At 42.8% G+C, this 22338-nt stretch overlaps 1 protein-coding gene across 3 annotated transcripts in view; it reads right to left on the reverse strand.

Moving 5' to 3' along the window:
- The window catches only part of LOC115175077 (uncharacterized), a 73333-nt gene that overhangs the window by 5671 nt on the left and 45324 nt on the right, over nt 1-22338 (reverse strand). The window contains exons 1-2 of one of the 3 annotated variants that reach the window (XM_029734247.1): nt 7904-8855; nt 3651-3713 (exon numbers count right to left, since the gene is read on the reverse strand). The exons of 1 other annotated variant lie outside the window; for it this stretch is intronic. In XM_029734247.1, the coding sequence (XP_029590107.1) occupies nt 3651-3713; nt 7904-8111 (271 nt within the window). In that variant the 5' untranslated portion in view covers nt 8112-8855. Of the gene's footprint in view, nt 1-3650; nt 3714-7903; nt 8856-22338 lie in introns of those variants that run through there. One more of the 3 variants, XM_029734248.1, reaches the window with a different exon arrangement.

A 22338-nucleotide genomic window follows, 5' to 3' on the forward strand; every position in this document is an offset into this window, starting at 1 on the left:
CAAGAGTGCTTCCTGAGAAAAAAATTAAGAGAAATTACAGAATTACTACACACCCTGTGAGGTGTCATACATTCCCAAACGACATAAGCAACCTAAAATATCAACATTTGCAAACACATGCCAGAATCTCACACCATCAAAGCATTAGTGACCTCTAAATAGGATTTGCAGAGATGATGCAATTAAGTAAAGTGCTGCCATTCCAAAGAACCCAAAACATCTGTCAAACTAAAACATTAGAACAACATACTGTAAATCATGTCAGTTTGAACCGCTGGAAAATTCATTGAAGACAGCAGACCAAAAACAAAGACACTGTAGCTTCCTTAAAACACCAGCAGGCAAACACACAAGACATTCCACAGCTGTTAACAAGGGTCAGACATAAATTGGTTTCTGGTGGAAGACTGTTCTTGGACCATAACATGTTTCTGCATGTTGACTCCCCGATGAGCCAAGAGGAAACAGGATATGACTAAGGGGAAGATAATTTATTGACATAGTAAGCTTATCAATAAAGCTATGAGAGTAATACGATTCCTTAGTCACAGAAGCACAAACAATATATTTTTTTATTTTATTTAGCCTTTATTTAACTAGGCAAGTCAGTTACGAATTTGTTCTTATTTACAATGACGGCCTATAATATACAGTAGACACTAGCATACCATTTAATAGCAATGCATTGTGGGTATGTATTCCAAGTTGTGTGTCAGTATGGACATTGGAACAGAGAATCATAAAATCAGCCTATAAGGAACATGACTGAGGGAATTATAACTTCGTATTTGATCTGAAATGATCTGCCTACTTGGAGAACTGGCTATGAACAAATCAATCGCGGTCAGGAACATGGACACAAACAGTCAATGCGTGATATACGATACCAAATAGGGATGCACGACAAATCGGTGAACATGTTAATGTAACGGTTTTAAAAACCGATCTCAATGCTACCGTGCATACCTATATAACGTAGGTACATGCTGTAATGACGCCAGGTAAAATGTTGCGCTACACGTGCAACACAGCATTCCTAACCTAGCCCACAATGTCAGCTGTGTGGATCGAACAGTCATTTGAAAGAGTAAGAACTTTTCAGTGAGACAACTCAAAGGCCACGTCCATTAAAGCCAACATAAAGGAATTCATTGCCCTTGACCGTTATCTGTCGTGGGTGATGTTGGCTTTCGTCGACTGGTCGAGCACCGGTACACACTACCAAGTGCGCTATTTTGCAGATGTTGCCCTACCTGTGTAACACAGTAATAGCGTCACTGCTATTAGCTTCACGACATACATACTATGGAACGCTGTTTGGGTCTTTACGTGTCAAAAAAGATACAGTAGCACTGTCAAAGCTGTACAAAACAAAGTCAGCAAACAAGCAAACACCGGCCACGAACGACGTATTTACAATACCGCATTGGTAATAAAGCATAATTTGTTCGACCGCAACTTCTGGGGTAGCTAGCTTTAGCTTGGTACCTAGCTAGCACCAATACAACCAGCCTGAAAACAATGACCAGTAGAAACGGCAGTCATTTTCATTATTCTTAGCAATGATTTAGGAATCCTTGCGAGTAAGTATTAGCTAGGTTGCCAGTTGTTGTTCGCCTCTTGAAATTGAACTTCAGTTCATGAAAATAAATAGCTAGCCAGCTACTTAACCCTGTTGCCCAAAGCTAACGTCTTTGGCAGCCAGCTAGCTAAATCTGGCTAGTGACGCTCGACCGGACCGGGTTATGTGTTGTGAAGCTAGCAACAATAAGGATTAGGCACAATAGTGGAATTTGCGGCTTGCCCTCAAAATAAAAGTATGTCATTGACAGTGTTGGAAATTAATACAAATAGTAGAATTAAGCCATACTTTCTTTTGAAGGCTAACCGCAAAGTCCACTATTGTGGCTAATCCTTATTGTGGCTAGCTTCACAAAGATGGGTCCGACCACCATTAATCAAATAAGAACTGTCTTACGAATGAGGGTTATTTTAGATGATGATACCTAGCTATATAGTTAGCTAGCTAACTATAGCTACTGAAACTAGATATGTTTTTGGGGAAGAACATTGTTGCATCCATGAGCAAGCTAGCTTTTTTTTTATGACCAGCACTGTAGGTGCGCGAGACAACTTTACCAGCATCATAGCATACGTATCGATGAATCATTGTGACATATGAAATACGAGCGAGTGTAATCAATGTGTAATAACTACATAAAAAATTCATGAACGCATTAAACTATTATTTGACGTGCAGTCATATTCAAGTCCTGATTGGTCAACAAGCTTATTTGACACGTCAAATAGCGTTATTTGACGTGTATCTTTTTTGACACGCAAAGACCCAAACGGCGTTCCATAGAAATCCTGGTTGAGAATGAAACGACTGAACAAATGAACAATGAAACAGCACAGCAAGTAAGTGAAAGAAATAGGTTTTGACTATGTTTTACTGTTAATGGGGACATACGTAAATGCCAACCAAATAACTTTTTGGTCAGTGTGGTGTGTGTATGTAACCTTTATTTAACTAGGCAAGTCAGTTAAGAACAAATTCTTATTTACAATGACGGCCCGGACGATGCTGGGCCAATTGTGCACCGCCCTATGGGACTCCCAATCACGGCCGGATGTGATACAGCCTGGATTCAAACCAGGGACTGTGGTGATGCCTCAAGCACTGAGATGCAGTGCCTTAGAACGCTGCGTCCATGTGTGTGTGTTAACTATTTAACTGTACAAGAACACTTTAAAAAAAAATATAAATCGGTATCATTTTGTTTTGGCAAGGAAAACATAAGATATCGGTATCGGCCCAAAATGTCATGTCAGTGCATCACTAATACCAAGACTTACTAAAAACATCTAGGGCCAGTTACCCAGACTCTGCCCAACTCCGCCTAGTCCTGCTTCTTAATCCAAGACTAGTCTAAGTTTTCTTCCACTTGAACACAGAGCATGAAATTGAGTAACGGGAAATCATATCTGTGATGAAGATGAGCCGACAGGAAGATCACAGGACAAACTGGAAAGAGACTGACTTTTCTGTTTGTATGAAGGACACAAGGTTCCCACGGGAGTGTCAAGCATCAGGATCCATTCTCCTCATGGGTGTTTACCATTAACGCTCAATTAAATCATTGTTAAATCATCCATTCGTGACAAGAGTGCATGATTAGCATTAGCATGTTTTCCCCTATTAGACTGCTCTGCAATGCAGTAGATCAGCTTTTGTAGCTTTTACATCAAGTTTCCACAATAGAATAATAATATGATATGATCCATTCCTGTCTTGGGAGTCAATGGTTAGCGTCATCGCACTATAACCTCATTGTCAGATCATCATTGCACAATAATCATCCATCTACATTATAAGCGAGTATGTTGTGTCATTAGCACGTCTTCTGCATGCCAAATCACTGAGTCAGATGAATTGATTGTAATATGTGGAGACGGATCATACAGAAAACCAAAGATTGATTTGTTGGTATTTAAAAAAAAATTAAGTTTGATTGTGCTAAACAAAATAATTTCTGCATCCTCACATAAACATGCTTGCTATAGCTGAATGCTGATGTTTAGCTGAACCATAGCTATAAAGGAGCTCCTATAGGCTTAGGGTTAGGGTTACAAATACATGGACATACCTACTAACCAGTCCGGAGACAGTTCTGTAATGCATTTGTACAGTACTGAGCCCGAGTTTCTACCTGGGGGGGGGGGGGGAATAGACAGAGACATTCAAACATGGAGTCATGCCAAAATATATACCTGTTGAGTTCATCAGCACTTTGCAAATCAGTAAGCCTAATATACAAAAAGGGATATAGCATTACATTGGTAGACATACCCCTATCAAACATGGAGCAACACTTAATAAACTCTTACAGCAGCAGCAATAGCAGAGTGAAGAGATGGGTGTATAGAGAGGAAACAGTGGGCCTCCCTCCTTCTCCCCCTCTCACTCGCTCCCTCTATGCTTCACTCTTCCATTGACTCGTTAAACCCCCTGGTCAAGGTCAGGCCTTGTAATAGGAGCGAAGTCCAGCACCGATACAATTCCCTTTTTCCGGTGCATTCTCCTAGTCCCAGGGCGCACACTTTGAAAGAAAACATTTTCAAACCGGTAACATACGTCTCCAGCCAGCCAGCCAGCCAGCCAGCCAGCCAGCCAGCCAGCCTTAAGAGGCAGTGGCTGGACTTTCACCTACACACAAACACAGCCGTTGGTTGAAGTACTACCAGTATGAAGCCACACAGACATTCAAATACACGGGGTTCACACACGTTTAGGACCGGTCCCCACTACGAGAGGAAGGAGTGTGAGGAGCGGATTGGCGAAAGAGATTTCATATTACATCCTTACCTTACCTTTCGTTGTCGCTGGCAAAGCCGTATTCTTGGTCTGCAGCTCAAATTGACCGTATATATCACAATAGTCACTAGCCAATAAGCACAAACTATTCAACAACAACATTTATTCTAAAACCCATCACTCTATTAAATAATGCAACAAAACCATATTACACGATTGAATAATGCAACAATCCACAAGCATGTGCAGACAATTAAAAGGTTTCTTTTAATTGACACTTACTGACTTGTGTTACTGACACTTACTCTTGTGTTACTGACTTGTTGCACCCTCGACAACTACTATGATTATTATTATTTGACCATGCTGGTCATTTATGAACATTTGAACATCTAGGCCATGTGCTGTTATAATCTCCACCCGGCACAGCCAGAAGAGGACTGTCCACCCCTCATAGCCTGGTTCCTCTCTAGGTTTCTTCCTAGGTTTTGGCCTTTCTAGGGAGTTTTTCTTAGCCACTGTGCTTCTACACCTGCATTACTTGCTGTTTGGGGTTTTAGGCTGGGTTTCTGTACAGCACTTTGAGATATCAGCTGATGTAAGAAGGGCTATATAAATACATTTGATTTGATCCATACACATTCAATTAGCAAGCAAACTAAACATGCTTCATGATCAAGTAACGTTAGCATATGAATGATTCCACCTCCCATACGAATATAAAAGTACAAAAAAAGTTATCATACAGCATCATTCAATACAGTATTATAATATAGGCTACACAGCTAGGTAACGTTAGCTAGCTAAACAAAATAAGTTCTGCATCCTCACATAAACATGCTTGCTATAGCTGAATGCTGATGTTTAGCTGAACCATAGCTATATAGGAGCTCCTATAGGCTTACACTAGCTGCCATATTAAAGTGAGCTTGGAACAAACCAAGCATCATTTCATCAATATCATTATATGAGGTAAAAGCAAATGGTGGGAGGTTGCTTCTTTCCCAGACCTCAGTTTCTTAGTGCTATGGATGCTCATTCCCGCCACCGCAAACAACTAAAATGTTGATAATATCTGAAAATGTTGAGATAGTTACTCAAAATATAGATAGTAGAACATACATATAGGATATGCTTCTTAATTTGTAACATTATGTGGAGATTATATTCTATTTATCCACGTTGCAAAGATTAGCACAGTAGGGCCGCCAGCAAACGTGTGGCGAGCTCGCATTTGCCCCCAAAAATATTGACACAAAAGCGTTGAAAAGAGGGACAAAGTACTGTTGATTAGACTGATTTACCTCGTGACTTGTTAACTCGTGCACAATGAATCTGTCCTTCAGTCTGATCAACTGTAGTCTTCCGATAACCACAGCTGCAAGCAGCCTAGAGAAGCCTATGCCCTACAGTATATTCCCCTCTGGCCAGGGGAAACGAAGCGGTAATGCCTAAAATACATCTATTTATTTGTGTTAAGAGAAAATGTAAATGTGATCAAATTTGGTTTATAGTCAAACTTTGGGTGGCTAGGCTACCTAGACCTTTAAACCAATAAGAAGAAATAACCCAATAGTGATGACATACTGTGTGAGTAACGTTTTAACTACAGATGCAAAGACCTACGCAACGCTGCATAAAGCAAGCTCAGCCCGGTTAGTTCTACTGTCTCATCGCAGTTGTTTTAGGTCATGTTTTTAAACCACACGACCTGATTAGAAAGAAAAACAGGTCAAATCATAGCCCATATAAAACTGTTTTACAGCTGAGTTTTTACTGTGTCATACCCTACAACTAGGGTCCAGAGTTTTACCTGGTTAGGTTAGCCAACCTAGGTAACACTGCGCCAGGAAAACACTCCTGTGGAGACACTCCTGTGGAGACACCTTTTAAAGTCACCACACAATGCTACAAATGAAGAAACACATCCAATAAGTATGGTCTACTATCTCAACATATTTTGACTTGCGTATCTCAACAATTTACTTTGTATTTTGAGATACTATTTAAAAAGTGCAAGATACTATATATTTGTTTTATTATATTACTGGTAGGAAAGGCTTCCATACAGTGCAGTCAAGAAAACAATCTAAATAAACACTTGAGATTGAAAGCTATGGCAACAATTTCAGCCTGTCCTACAATTTCAGAATGTAAGAGTCTGTTACTACAAATCAGGTAAAAACTCAAAACAAGTTTAAAAAAGAGGAAAATGTCTACATTTCAGCTGCTTCATAAACATTGCTATGCTATTACAATTTTTACTATAAGAGTGTTGGCTCAACGAGACCTTTCAGTTTACACTGACCTGCTTACAGGGGGGGAAACTGTCGTGCAGCACCTCCGGAGGTAGCGAACCAGACAAGTTCACACTGCAGTATACAGTATGAGCAGCTGACGGTATTTTTGCAAAAAGTGTGAAGTCCCTCTTAAACAAAATACTGTACTAAGGTGAACATCCAAACATAGTGACTTTCAATAATTAATAAGGAGTCAATCAATGTGTGCATACACGCAAAGGAGACATACTGTACGTATAGTGTAGAATGCAACCGTAGAATGAAATACGAACGTGTACGCAAGCACTCAAACCTAACCAAACACTATAAATCAAAATGAAGTCATTTCTCCATGCACACAGACATAAATCTCAACGCAGACATAGTCTCAGGCATGTGGTGACATCTTTGAACTAGCGTTTACATATATAAATCACAGGCTAGTATAAATACAAATCTTACTCCTGTAAACCCCATTCATGTAGACGGGCATGGAGGGAGAATAAACCAGCCCATGTTCAGCATTTTCATGGGGAATGATTCTTTCACCCGGGGGGGGGGGGGGGGTCCAGGCTTTCTAAGAGATCCAGCTACGACTCCCCTTAAACCAGTTGGGATACGACTGTAAACAATCATTATGATTCATATAAATCCTAAAATCAAATAACCTCTGCACCGTTAAAATATAAGTGCCTTCTTTGCGAGGTGGAACACATCTGGAAAAGGTTCCCCGACCGCTGCTGTGCCGTGAACACACAAATCAACCAGCAGGCCCTTATAAAGCCGCGGGACTTAACCGCCACTCCGGAGACAGACTGCCATGGATACCGGCTTCGGTCCTATGGATACCGGCTTCGGTCCCATAGATACAGGCTTTGGTCTCTGAAAACAGCCCACTGGCTTTCTCCAAAGCATCCCAGAGGTCCTGTCTCTTGGGCTTCCTATAAGTAGGGCGAAGGTGCAATATCATGCTGACAAGAAATAATGCAGACTCCATTGATTGCAGCAATCTTAGTGTTGGTGCTGATTCTTTAAAAAAAAATCCCATTATAGTGGAAGTGAATGGCGATCAGAACGAGTGGTGGGTGAAGAAAGATGAAGGTAGAACAAAAGGTTCACACATTTTACGATCCTGTGCAATATGTCAACAAGCAGTATCAGGTTTTAAAAGCTTGACCTCATTGCTTCCCCCCTAAAACAAAGTAATCCTTGGCAGCGTTGTAAGGGAACTAAGACTGAATGTGAACATCGTAAATATGAACAGAGAATACTACCATCCAACAATTTCCAGAGGTCGAGGACTCACCGAACCAACGGGTTAACTTGCGGTTGAATCCGTTCAGGAGCCTTCTCTCCTCCCAGGCGCTCCGGAGGGTGGCCACCTCTATGCCCGGTCTGAGGCCGACCCCCCAGGTTTTGTCCTTGGACCGACCCAGAGTGCTCATGGCTCTCCTTCGCTTCCCACATGCCGAGTGGACTGACCTGCTGGACTGACCCACTCCAGGCCACTTCATGGGGGACTAAACTTGAGTGCCAGGTCGTCTCGACAACACTTCTTAACAAGGTGCAGTCTTACACAAACCCATGGAGGTAAAAGTACTGAGCAGTGTTCCCGGTGGGAGCTTCAGACACTCCTCTACAGCTCCACAAGTGGAAGGCAACTGAGGAAGCCACCTGGACTTGCCGCTCCCACAACACTCATACCCACACACACGCCCATTTGAACCAGGAGGGTGTTAGGTGTCAAACGCAAAGTATGACCATAAGAGAAAGAGAGGAAGGGAGGTTGGAGGAAAGGGAGGGAGGTTGAAGGAAAGGAGGTTAGATTGTGATTGCAAGAATGCACAGCATGTAACGTTATCTCCCTTCCCAACCTTGGCTTCCACAAGAAACTTGTCCCTCGCGCCCTCCTCCCACTCTCGTTCCACCTCTCCGCGGAGAGGAGTGGTTGCCTAGGGAGGCAGTGCCTCGGCTCTCAGAACAATAACACCCAGTGTCTGAGGAATATTGCTGCACACAGAGAAACAGCATCGAATGAGAAAGACATACAAAAATAAAAAAAATCAATGGTGTAGAAGTAGCTACATAGAAAGAAATATAATTCATTTCAATCCTAATCAGCCAAAGGGTGAGAAGAATTTGGCATCATAATACTATTCTCAAACCAGGAGCAGACAAGACCAGTGGTTGGTCTGAACTCAACTGAAAAGAGCCAAGGGCAGTACCAGGTGAAATGATTGTGAACCAAGGGCAGTACCAGGTGAAATGATTGTGAGCCAAGGGCAGTACCAGGTGAAATGATTGTGAGCCAAGGGCAGTACCAGGTGAAATGATTGTGAGCCAAGGGCAGTACCAGGTGAAATGATTGTGAGCCAAGGGCAGTACCAGGTGAAATGATTGTGAACCATGTCATATCTAACCATAGCGCATGACAACAATAACACAAATGCAATGTAGAACATGAGAACAGTCCTTTTACATTCTATACAGTGACAACTGCAACTTCCATATAGGCCCATTGATGGTGCCCTGAAGGTGGGCTTTCCTAATGGCTGCTGTGGTATCACCCAGGTCGGTGTGTTAGGTGAGTTTTCACCATACAGCGTAACGTAAAGCTCTGGGTATCCTAGTCCAGTTCCTAGTCAGTTGCACAACTGAACGCATTCAACCGGAACGCGTCTTCCACTTTTTAAATGTCGTTCTGCCCTTGAGCAAGGCAGCTACACCGGAGAGCTGCTGTTGTGGGTTGTTACAGTGCTGACTCATAACCTCACCTACACCGTGGCATGTCATGTCATGGCAGAGATGTGGGCAGTGCAGCGGTGCCCACCTCTGTTACTCAGAACACATCCTTTCCAAAACCCTGTTCTTTTTCAACACTAAGTTTTAGAAGACCATTCCCTTTTCTGTGTGTAGGGTCAGAGGAAGCCGTGGACTCAGTGCTCTTTCCCTACTGAACCTGTCGGTTTGAAGTCCGTCCTTATTTCTCTCTGACCTATCAGCGGCTTTGAAGTGGCAGGGAATCCTTGGGAATGTGAAATGGCACAGGCTGAGCGTGGGCATGGGGGGGGGGGGGGGGGTCACTGCTTGATGTGTGTGAGTTGTGTGTGTTTGACTCATTTGGTAAAGGCACACACACACACACCTTACTCACCCCCACACACCTCAAATACTGTCCTTCACTATCCACTCAGGCAGTGAATACCCAGTGTTTCCCCTATACGACTAAAACTAGCCACCCAACGCCCTTCCTGGTTCAAATGGTGTGTATATGACTGTTGTGGGAGTCCATGTGGCTTCCGCCGCTGCTAAACTTATCATTTTCAGGATGGTAAAATGTTTTCAGTGTAAACTTAAACAACTAAAACTAGATTTAAAGTATGTAGAAAACATTATGGACCTATATGTTTTTAAATAAGGTCCTCTTTGAGAACTAACAATCTCATAAATTTAAAATACCAAAAATGGCATGGCATGGTGCCCCATTGATTTTGTTATAACGTTTGAGTCACTCCGATAGCATAAGACCGCCACATAAGCCATGGCAAAAAGTGTAGAACTGCAGGAAATTAGCTTTAAAACTATAAAATGTTCTCTCCACCCCATGGCAAAATATGTAAAATTGCAGGAAATTTGCTTTAACCCTTTACACTCATACCTGTATACGAGTTGAAAATGGGCACTGATAAACGGTTAAATTGGAATGCCGTGGCTGTTCAATAACATGCTATACATGCCAGAGCTCTGGCTCTGCGATTCACAGCGCTCTATGGGTTTTGACTGAAAGCCCTTCTGAACTTGAGCTCCTCCCACAACAAAAACTTCCCCCATCCCTCCAACTAATTGGGCAACTTTTGGAAATGTTTTGTTGTCCGAGCGAGGGGAAATGCTGTTAATTAAGAGGACTATGTATTTTGAAAGATGAGACGATGAGGGTTATAACAAATACCACTTTGATGTCATACAAGCAAGCCAAACAGTCCAAATGTGCACTTTACATTTCCATATCATAAAACTTATGTACAATGTGTCAACATTTATGATCACTATGTTGATGTACAGTTACCTGATGACAAGGTGTCATACCCTGGACAGAATGAGCTAGTTTGCCTCTCCCTCAAACCCTCGTCCTTTTTGTTCGTCTTAGGTTGCACCTACACCACATTTCCAATGAATATTCTTATCATCCTCCTGAATGTATCCAAAGTATGTTCTGATCTTGTTATCAACAAATGGAGAGAAAAGTACAGTAAATATTAAAGGCACATAAAATCAACAGCGTAATGTTTGGATTCAGTCTTGTCAACTGTTGTGTCCTTACCTTTGGTCTAATAATTTTCCCATGCCATGGTTATGCATTTCATATTTATTCTGTAAGAAACATTCAAAATGTAGCCCTATCCATATAGGCCAACTCCCACAAGTATAAAGGGTTAAAACAGTAAAATGTCTCTGGGCATGCCTTGCCAGTAATACTTAACCAGTGGGGGCATTTAGGATTATTCTTAGATGGCATTGCTGAGAAGGGTAGATGACGTAAGTGCCCGTTGAAAGCCTAATACATTTAAAGTGAGCTTTGGAAATCAGATAAGTGACTTTAAAGAGAGCCCAAATGGTTCATCTTTAAAGGGCAATTCTGCCCATTTTCAACATCATATTCATTATCTCCCGCACCACACCAGTGTCTACACATGTGAAAACTAGGCGATTCTATGATCTGTGGTTAAAAAGAGAAGAAAAGTCCTAAAAAATGCTTCTCTGTGACATCACAGTTTCTTGCTCCCCACGTCCTCGCGACTCTCGTAATGTTTGAATATCCCTTTTTTAAATGTTTTAATTTTTGATGTCATCGGGTAGAACATTTTACTTTATTTATTTTTCTACAAGACATAGAACTGCACCGTTTTCACATATGTAGAAACTGGCATTGTGCTGGAGATGATATTAAGATGGCTGCCGTTTAGCAAGCTCCAACCCAACTTTGCTATTATGTGATTATTTAGTTGTTTATTTTTACGAAATGTATCCGTTATTATTTCTTACAAACGACAAGAACTCTTGAACATCAGAAAGGCAGTAATATACCCCAATTCCAGCTTCTACTTCGACTCAGGGGGGGATCCTGTAGAGATTTAGGCGAAGGGAAAACCGGCCACCTCTTCCTTATATTCTACTGGCTAATAACCATCACTTGAAAAGATGGATGACCTCTGATCATGGTTTTGCTACCAATGGGACTCTCGGAACTTCAATATTCTCTGCTTTTCAGAAACAGATACCTCCCATAACCTAGATAGTTTGTGTGTATGCATTGATATGTAGGCAACGTGTGCCTTTAAAAAAACAAACGTACGTAGTTCTGTCCTTGAGCTGTTCTTGTCTATTAATGGTCTGTATTATGTCATGTTACATGTTTGTGTGGACCCCATAGAGTCGTTGCTGCTTTTGCAACAGCTAATGGGGATCCTAATAAAATACCTATACCAAAAAAATACCAATGGCTATCCAAATCGATGGACTCTCCATTCACCAGGTGGACAGGACAGTAGAGTCGGGGAAATCAAGGGGGGTTGCCTCTTCATCAACGCCAACGGGTGTGCTAATGCCCGTTTGGCGGAAGTGACGAACCCCCGTCTTGGAATACCTGATGGTCAAATGCCGACCCTTCTACCTCCCAAGGAGGTTTTCAGCTGTTATTGTGACTGCTGTATACATTCCACCTCAGGACAAGAAAAAATAAGCTGGTGCTTAACGAACTGTATAAGGCTATAAAACAAGCAGGAAAACTATACCCAGAGGCTGCCTTTCTGGTTGCCGGTTATTTTAATTTGCCGTCATTAAGACACGTGACACCCAACTTCCATCAACACACCACTAGGGGCGATAAAGTCCTAGACCACTGTTATTCCACCCACAAGCAAGCAAACAAGGCCCTCCCTCGTCCGCCATTCGGCAAATCAGATCATGACTCCGTATTCTTGCTTCCTGTTTACAAGCAGAAGCTGAAAACAGGAAGTACCGCAATTTGCTCTGTTGAGAAATGGTCACCAGATTCAGAGGTTATGCTACAGGACTGCTTTGCTAGCTCTGATTGGAATATGTTTAGAGACTCCACCAATAACATTGACGAGCTAACCACTTCCGTCACCGGCTTAATTAGAAAATGCATTGCGATGTTATACCCACGGTGAGAGTTCGCTGCTTCCCCAATCAAAAGCCCTGGATCAACACAGAAGTTGGCGCTAAAGAGCAGGGCTACGGCACACAGAGCTATCGTAGACAACCCTGATGCTGCAGTCCATTACAGATTACAAAGGAAGACCCAACCGTCGTCTGCCCAACGATGCGTCTCTACCAGACAAACTTTATGCACGCTTTGACAACGTCGAGCAGTCACCGACCCAGAGGATTGGCTGAACTCGCTCTCCGAGGCCAACGTGAGAAGGGTCTTTAAAATCAGGTCAAGGCCCACAAGGCCATGGGCCCCGACTGTATTCCAGGTTGGGTTCTCAGAGCATGCGCAAAACAGCTGGCAGGCATATTCACTGTCATTTTCAACCTCTCCTTGTCCTGGTCTGTAATCCACAAGTTTTAAGATGACCACAATTATTTCTGTTCCCAAGAACTCTAAGGCTTCAGGCCACAATGACTACCACCCTGTAGCACTCACATCTGTAATCATGGAGTGATTTGAGAGGCTGGTTATGGCACACATCTCCATTATCCCAGACACCCTAGATCCACTCCAATTTACATACCGTTCCAACAGATCCATAGACGACGCAATCTCAATTGCTCTCTACACTGCCCTCACCCACCTAGATAAGAGGAATACCTATGTGAGAATGCTGTTCATTCAATACAGCTCAGCGTTCAACACCATTGTCCCCTCCAAGCTCATCACTAACCTTAGGACTCTGGGTCTGAACATCTCCATCCTGGACTTCCTGATGGGCCGACCCCAGGTGGTGTACTCCTTGTTCACCCACGACTGTGTGGCCACGCACGACTCCAACACAATTATTAAGTTCGCTGACGACGGTGGTATGACTGATCACCGGCGACGACAAGTCAGCAGTGTCCTGTCAGTGTGCTGCCGGAACAGCAACCTCAGCATCAGTAAAACCAAGGAGCTGATCGTGGACTACAAGAAACGTGTGGCAAGCACGTTAACATCCACGTCAACTTGGCGGCAGGTAGACAGCTTCAAGTTCCTCAGTGTCCAAATCACTAAAGACATAAAAATGGTCCAAACACACACAGTCGTGAAGCCATGATTGTCTCTTCCCCCTCAGGAGGTTGAAAAAGTTTGGCATGGGCCCTCAAATCCTCAACTGGTTCTACAGCTGTACCATTGAGTAGAGCATATTGGACTGGCTGCATCACTGCTTGGTGTGGCGATGGCAACACCCTCAATCTAACAAAATAGCTACACAGACCCTCTGTGTTAACCTTGTGTTTTTCCTCTCTCTCTCTCTCTCTCTCTCTCTCTCTCTCTCTCTCTCTCTCTCTCTCTCTCTCTCTCTCTCTCTCTCTCTCTCTCTCTCTCTCTCTCTCTCTCTCTCTCTCTCTCTCTCTCTCTCTCTCTCTCTCTCTCTCTCTCTCTCTCTCTCTCTCTCTCTCTCTCTCTCTCTCTCTCTCTCTCTCTCTCTCTCTCTCTCTCTCTCTCTCTCTCTCTCTCTCTCTCTCTCTCTCTCTCTCTCTCTCTCTCTCTCTCTCTCTCTCTCTCTCTCTCTCTCTCTCTCTCTCTCTCTCTCTCTCTCTCTCTCTCTCTCTCTCACACACACACACACACACACATTTATACAGGCTCCACACACCCACATACAAGCTGCTGCTACTCTGTTTATCTTATATCCTGTTGCCTAGTCCCCACAGTGTCCCTGCACATGTAAATATGCTATTGTATCTGACTTAAATATTTCCTGTATGCTTATTTACTTAATTGTGTTTGCTTATGCTTATGCTGTATGCTTATTTCTCTTGTGTTTTTTTTCTAGTAATACATTGTTATTAATTATTGTATTGTTGGGGTTAGAGCTGGCAAGAAAGGCATTTCACTGTATTTGTGCATGTGATATTAAAACTTGAAACTTGATGAAGAAAATGAAGTTGAAAAGTAGTGGAAATGCCCTTTGGAGGTAACAGCGTTTGTATGTTTTTCGAACATGGGCAATGAATAGACTTACAAAATAGATGCACTCGCAAATGAAAATAGACAAAAATAGACAAACAGCATAAGCATGTGCGCATACACATACACAGGAATTTCTCATCATACTGACTGACACAGGTATTCTGAGTAAAGGAGGAATCGGCTTTTAAACCGCACCTGTATTTCCTGTCAACACCTATAGCTATAATTAAAACCTGTATTTCCTGTCAACAACTATAGCTATAATTAAAACCTGTATTTCCTGTCAACACCTATAGATATAATTAAAACCTGTATTTCCTGTCAACAACTATAGCTATAATTAAAACCTGACACGAAATACATGAAAGGAAGCTAGGGTCGCAACATTCCTGGAAACTCTAACAAACCTCCCAGCTTCACCACCAATCCCATTTGGAGAACTCCCGGAATCAGGAGGGAATAAGCAGGGAGGGAATCCTCCAACTGGGGGACTCTCCAGAATTTGACAACCCTAAAAAAGGTAGCCATTATAAGCATGGAATAAAATGTTCTGGGAATGGAGTGTTAGTTACAGGTGTTGTGACAGACGAGACCAGAGGGGAGCTGGTTGATAGACAGCTGCTTCGGAAGCAGGGAAAAACATGGATTCTGACAACTGTATGCGTCTATTGAGAAACAGTACAACAGTGCTGGTCCATACTGTACAGCAGTGGTTCCCAACCAGTTTCAGTACCACCAACTGAATTTCTCTACCCAGAGCTCCCCTGGGCTCCTGAGTGGCGCAGCGATCTAAGGCACTGCATCTCAGCGCTAGAGGCGTCACTACAGACCCTGGTTCGATTCCAGACTGTATCACAACCGGCCGTGTTTGGGAGCCCCATAGAGCGGTGCACAATTGGCCCAACATCGTCCGGGTTTGGGTTTGACCGGGTAGGCCTTCATTGTAAATAAGAATTTGTTCTTAACTGACTTGCCTAGTTAATAAAAGGTTAAATAAAATGTTAATTACCTCATGTACATTTTACCAGTAAGCCTATGATCGCATGAGTCTTCTCATGTACCCCCTGTGGATAGGCCAAGTACCCCCAGGGTCCTAGTATCCCTGGTTGGGAACCACTGCTGTACAGTATGGGATAAGGCCACACAATGGCATAATCACTATATATTCAGGCTCTTGGACAATAACAATATACATTGTGGTATTTTTGCTGTTTAGTGAAGAGTACATAGACAAAGATGGTAACAGTTATGTCATCGCATTTTTTATATTGTCGTACCGCCTGCCCCCACACTAAAGAATAAGCAGCGCTGCCCTTTTGTGAGGGTGCTTGTTTATCCCATGGCTGGGTTCTGTCTTGGGCAGAAGCATAATGCCGGTCTGTTTGGAAAACACAAGGGTTCTCTTCAGGGGGTTTGCCTGGTGGCCACAACCAGAACAAAAGATCACCAAATCAGAGAATAGGACAACACAGTCCGTTCCACACAGCATTTCATCCACTGGAGCACTTCCTCCCTAGCCTGGTCCCTGGTTATTCTGTAGAGCCAACTCTTATGACAATCATCACTGGCGTTGGTCAGACTGGGTAAACAGATCTTGGACCAGGCTACTTCTGATTCCGCCCACCCTCTAATATGGCTATTGTTAACAAGCAAATTATATGCAGTGTGGATTTGGATTAACGTGCAGGGGATCAGACTCACGTGGGGTTGGTTTTGTATCACCGTCAACACCTTCAATTGTGGTCATTCTGAGAACGAGTCATTGAGCTTAATAATCGGAAGCTGTATCCTAATTGGCATGTTTCACCCATTCCTCTCAGCTGATGTGTAGTGAAGCTTCTGGTGCAGTCTAGCTGCCATGACATCACCAAGGTGGGTGCTAGCTAAACATTGGTGGTGGATGAAGGGAGTTACAGCGTAAAGCACTGTATAAATTAAATCCGGTCTTGTTATTATCACCATACAAAAGAACACCTGCAAGACAGTTTTCACATTTCGGTATTCTAGCATGCTGAGGCGGATTATGCAGGATTAACTCCGTGTCCAGGGAGCGCACAAATATTTGATTAATATGTGGGCTGCGGACATTGCAGAATAACTGAGATTCCAGTCAGCAGTCATTCCAAACTCCTTATTGTAATTCTGCAAATTCCTGGTGAGCGTGTCTCTAGGGCTGTTAAGTAAAGTGGATATCTGATGTGAAATAAGCAGTGGTGTAAAGAACTTAAGTAAAAATATTTTAAAGTTCTATTTAAGTAGTTTTTTGGTATGTGTACTTCCCTATTTATTTTGACAACTTTACGTCACTACATTCCTAAATAAAATGTACTTTTTACATTTTCCCTGACACCAAAAAGTAGTCTTTACATTGTGACTGCTCAGCAGGACAGGAAAATGGTCCAAATCACACACTTATCAAGAGAACATAACCTGGTCATCCCTACTGCCTCTGATCTGGAGGACTCACTAAACAGAGAACATCCCTGGTCATCCCTACTGCTTCTGATCTGGAGGACTCACTAAACAGAGAACATAACCTGGTCCTCCCTACTGCCTCTGATCTGGAGGACTCACTAAACAGAGAACATAACCTGGTCATCCCTACTGCCTCTGATCTGGAGGACTCACTAAACAGAGAACATAACCTGGTCATCCCTACTGCCTCTGATCTGGAGGACACACTAAACAGAGAACATCCCTGGTCATCCCTACTGCCTCTGATCTGGAGGACTCACTAAACAGAGAACATAACCTGGTCATCCCTACACTGCCTCTGATCTGGAGGACTCACTAAACAGAGAACATCCCTGGTCATCCCTACTGCCTCTGATCTGGAGGACTCACTAAACAGAGAACATAACCTGGTCCTCCCTACTGCCTCTGATCTGGAGGACTCACTAAACAGAGAACATAACCTGGTCATCCCTACTGCCTCTGATCTGGAGGACTCACTAAACAGAGAACATAACCTGGTCATCCCTACTGCCTCTGATCTGGAGGACACACTAAACAGAGAACATCCCTGGTCATCCCTACTGCCTCTGATCTGGAGGACTCACTAAACAGAGAACATAACCTGGTCATCCCTACACTGCCTCTGATCTGGAGGACACACTAAACAGAGAACATCCCTGGTCATCCCTACTGCCTCTGATCTGGAGGACTCACTAAACAGAGAACATCCCTGGTCATCCCTACTGCCTCTGATCTGGAGGACTCACTAAACAGAGAACATCCCTGGTCATCCCTACTGCCTCTGATCTAGAGGACTCACTAAACAGAGAACATAACCTGGTCATCCCTACACTGCCTCTGATCTGGAGGACACACTCAACACAAATGCTTTGTTTGTAATTTATGTCCGAGTGTGCCCCTGGCTATATGTAAATGTAAACAAAAAATAACAAAAAAAAATTGTGCAGTTTGCTTAATATAAGCAATTTGACATGTATTTTTTTTATACTTAAGTATATTTAAAACCAAATACTTTTAATCAAATAGTACTATACTGGGTGACTATCACTTGAGTCATTTTCAAAACGTATCTCTACTTTTACTCAAGATAATTGGGTACTTTTCCACCACTGGAAATAAGCCAGTGAGCCTGCCTGGCCTCTGCCTCTCCTAGGGACTCCCTCCAGAAAACATGTCCTCACCAGGGAAGTAAAGCACAGCACCTGGGGCTAAGCTTTATGCCAGCCTCTCTGGAGCTTGTGTGGGCAACTAGAGATGTGCGTCGCTGGATTGTTGTGTTACACACTTAAAACAATCAATTATTTGTTCAGCGTTTCATGGCAGACTGGTGTGTGTGTGTATAAACCAAGTTCAGTGACAAAGTTGATGAGGCAGGTGCCTCAGTCCAACATCGCTTATAAAGAACCATCACGTGGTCGTTAAATCCTCACAATTTGCATTTATAGTTTGTTTTGAGGCAACCAAAAATGTGAAGAAAATTACCCAATGAAGAATGCCATTGCCATTCTGCATCTCGGAATTAACCAGGTTCTTACCCCAAGTAACAAATTACGACAAAAGGCGCAGTACAGTACTCAGCCGATGCAACAAGTTGTTGATCATTGCCAGTAAAAAGAGGGCAGTCTTTAGGTTATGAACACTGCCTGCGCTGCCCTGTGAGTGGACTGGCCCTGAGTGGACTGGCCCTGTGAGTGGACTGGCCCTGTGAGTGGACTGGCCCTGTGAGTGGACTGGCCCTGTGAGTGGACTTTATTTCATGTGTAAGAAGCCCTATAATCTCCACCTCTAAATCTAGAATTATGACAATGACGCGCTTGGGAGTATTGTAGTCCAGATGCACTAGAATGGCCTGCTGGGTAATTTGACTACTTGGGGATTATAACTGAGTCATCCTTCTTTGCGTTCTTAATTCCAATCCGCCTTCCTGCTACAACAGATAAAACACAAATGTGCTTGAGTGGCCTTTCATTTTTTTAAAGGTCACATGAAGCCGTTTTTATCTCAATTTCAAATCATTTCTGGGTAACAATGAAGTACCTTAATGTGATCGTTTTTGACCATTTCCATTGAAAACTAACAAAAATAGCTTCTTAGCAAAGAACAATTTCTCAAGCTAGAATTTAGCTAGGACTGTCTGGTAGTGGTCTAATTGGGGAGGAGAAAACTGAAAACTAGCTATTATTGGCAGAGAGTTTTTTCTAACTCTTTCTTATTGGTCTATTAACCAATTTACTGCTTGGTGATGTCACTAGGCAGGCCAAAACTCCATCCCACCAAAACAGCCTGAAATATCAGGTAGTCTTTTCTAACAGCTCTTACACTAAAAAGGACATTACCATAATTTTCACAATTTCACAGAATTATTCTAACCTCATGGTATGGAAGTATATATAAAACACAGGCAAATCACGTTTTTGACTGCACTGGGCCTTTAAGGGAAATCTCCTGACCATCTGTGGTAATGGGCTTACAACTCTACCGTTCACACAACAAGAGTGCAGCATCAATGCAAGTTTGTCCTCGCAGCCCAGCTAGATTATAAAGATATACTGTAGAACGAGGTTAATGCAACGGTAGTAGACAAGAGTCTACTACGTTGTTAAGACCTTAACCGTTACCTCATCGAAAAATAAAGGTTCTGATAAAGTCATTAACAGTCTTGGGAACAGAGCTTCCAAATGAATAGTAAACCAAGGAGTACTATAGAGAACCAAAAGAGAATGTTGTTGTTTTAACACGTTTCCATTTTTTGCCTGCATCAGATGGATACAGGATTAGATAACCTATTACATAATGTACGGTTTTCAACTTTTAATGTATGTGTGTCAGACCACTACTGATGACACACACAAAATACGTAGCCTGATCCCAGATCTGTTTGTGCCATCATGACAACTCCGCATCACTTATTGTCATGCCCAAACCAGTTTGTCTTGACAATGAGCAATAGTTGTCAAGAGCACAAACAGACCTGGGATTAGTCTACAAAATAGGTGTTTTAAGTATATGACCTCAGGAGTTGCTCTACCTGCATCCAGGATGGACGTAATGGGATGAACTTTGTTGAAATAGTTTTTGGCACTTGCAGAACAGTGTGGGGCAGTGACGGTAGGGTGAGGACAACTGACCCTCGTAGGACTGTCTCAGAAAGGGACATGTTCATCTCTTGGAGTCATTCCCAGTGTACTGACCCTATTCTTGCTCAGACCAATGGGGCCAGATTAACCTAATCCCTGCTGCTAGGTGAGGTCAAGAGACCGGCTCTTGATCCTGATGCAGTGGTGTCCCCTGGGAAAGGGCCCACTAGTAGCTACTGAAAAAGCCATCGGCTTTCAAATAAACTGTAACCTTGGCACACTCCTAGGATCACAGCATTTCCTCACTTGGTTCACTTCACCGGGAGTGGTAGCATATGAGACACAGTAAGTATAGGAGACGGGGGGACAGACAGAACTATAAAACGTCAATGAATGCAGACATCAAAGCTAAAGTATAGCATTTCAAAGAGAGAAGGAATGTGTTGGAGCTCTTTTTTGGGTCCCCACAAACCATGACACATTTCTCGAGGAAGAGAGACAGATGATTGTGACTCGTAACTCTTGGCAAAGGGAAGGATCTCCAACTAGGGCTTCCTAATAGAGTCAAAAGTGGCCCTGAAACGCCTACCGCCGCGGCTCTGAAACGCCTACCCTGAAATGCCTACCACCGCGGCCCTGAAACGCCTACGGCGGCTGGATCTAAATTTCAGCTGGAAGACCATTACTGCTCAAATGCTCGTGGATCCCTGTGGCAAACACACATTGGTTATATTACTTAAGTTATGAAGTGCGTGATTATCTTATTTCTTTTCGACCTTCTTTCTAAAGTGTCGCCTTCCCCCGGCCTGTACCTCGCTAACTCAGGTGTGGGTTTTCCTATTCCAGGAAAAAAACACAAAAAGGAACAGCCCAAAAAGGAACAGTCCTATTATGACTCCTGCCGTGAGGGCTGGCCTAGGAGCTGTACAACATAGGTGAACTCTCCAACCACACTGTGTCCTGCGACTGCTACCAGCTAACAGGAAAACAAAAACAGATTACCACTAAACCTTATTTCCCTCACAATGATCTAATGCGAGGTAAAACACTGGCTTGGTCCTATAAAAAAAAAAAAAAATCCTCCCTAAAAATGGAACTGGGCTCGCACATGGGTTATTCATGAACATTTCTGAACGTCTGATGATACGGTTATGAAATTAGTGTTTTGTTCCTACATTGCAAATGATAAGCGCTTCAATGTTCCAGGGCCAGTGCTTACCGACACTACAAAACCTTATATTTGTTACAGCCTAGAACCAATGCTGCTTTCATCACAGTGTGCCACAGAGACTGACCTTAGTGGTAACCATCGACTTACTTTTTTACGCTCTCTAATTCAATTCTCAAACTGCGGTCCCATTTTGTTCCGAATTCCACAAAGATTATTTTTGGGCAGTTAGGCAGTGACTCCATTTTCACATTCACCTTTACATTTGAACTAATAACTGATCATGCATTAGAATGATAGGATAATCTATAGATGGACCGGGCAAGGTAATACCGAAGGAGGTGTGGCACTGTTACTTAACACTGTAATTAAGAGGGTCTCGGACCCTGAACATGTGACCCGAGATTAGCGACGTAGAGTAAAGAAAGAACTTCGTCACTGACCATAAGACCACCACTCTACAGTTACAACTGGAATCCACAGACAAAAAGACTGGTGTGTGAGACTCCAGACAGCAGATACTCCATGACCTTGACTATCTTGTTAAAAATTGCTCCTTGTCCTCTACACATGTAGATGCTGGATGGTGGGATATTGTATCACCATCTGCATTATTTACCAGACAGTAGCCTGGCCCTCTTTGAAGTCACGTAGATCGCCTCGTCGCTCTCTTTTTTATATTTTTTATATTAAGCGTTCTTACAAAAACTCACGCCGTACCAAACGTCCGTTAACCTTTAGACGTACACAACAGGTCAAAAGTTTGAGAACACCTACAATACTCATTCAAAGGTGTTTCTTTATTTTTATGTTCTACATTGTCGAACAAAAAAATAAAAAAATAACACGTATGGACTCATGTAGTAACCAAAAAAGTGTTGAAA

This window comes from Salmo trutta, chromosome 35, assembly GCF_901001165.1.
Source record: "Salmo trutta chromosome 35, fSalTru1.1, whole genome shotgun sequence".
NCBI lineage: Eukaryota > Metazoa > Chordata > Actinopteri > Salmoniformes > Salmonidae > Salmo > Salmo trutta.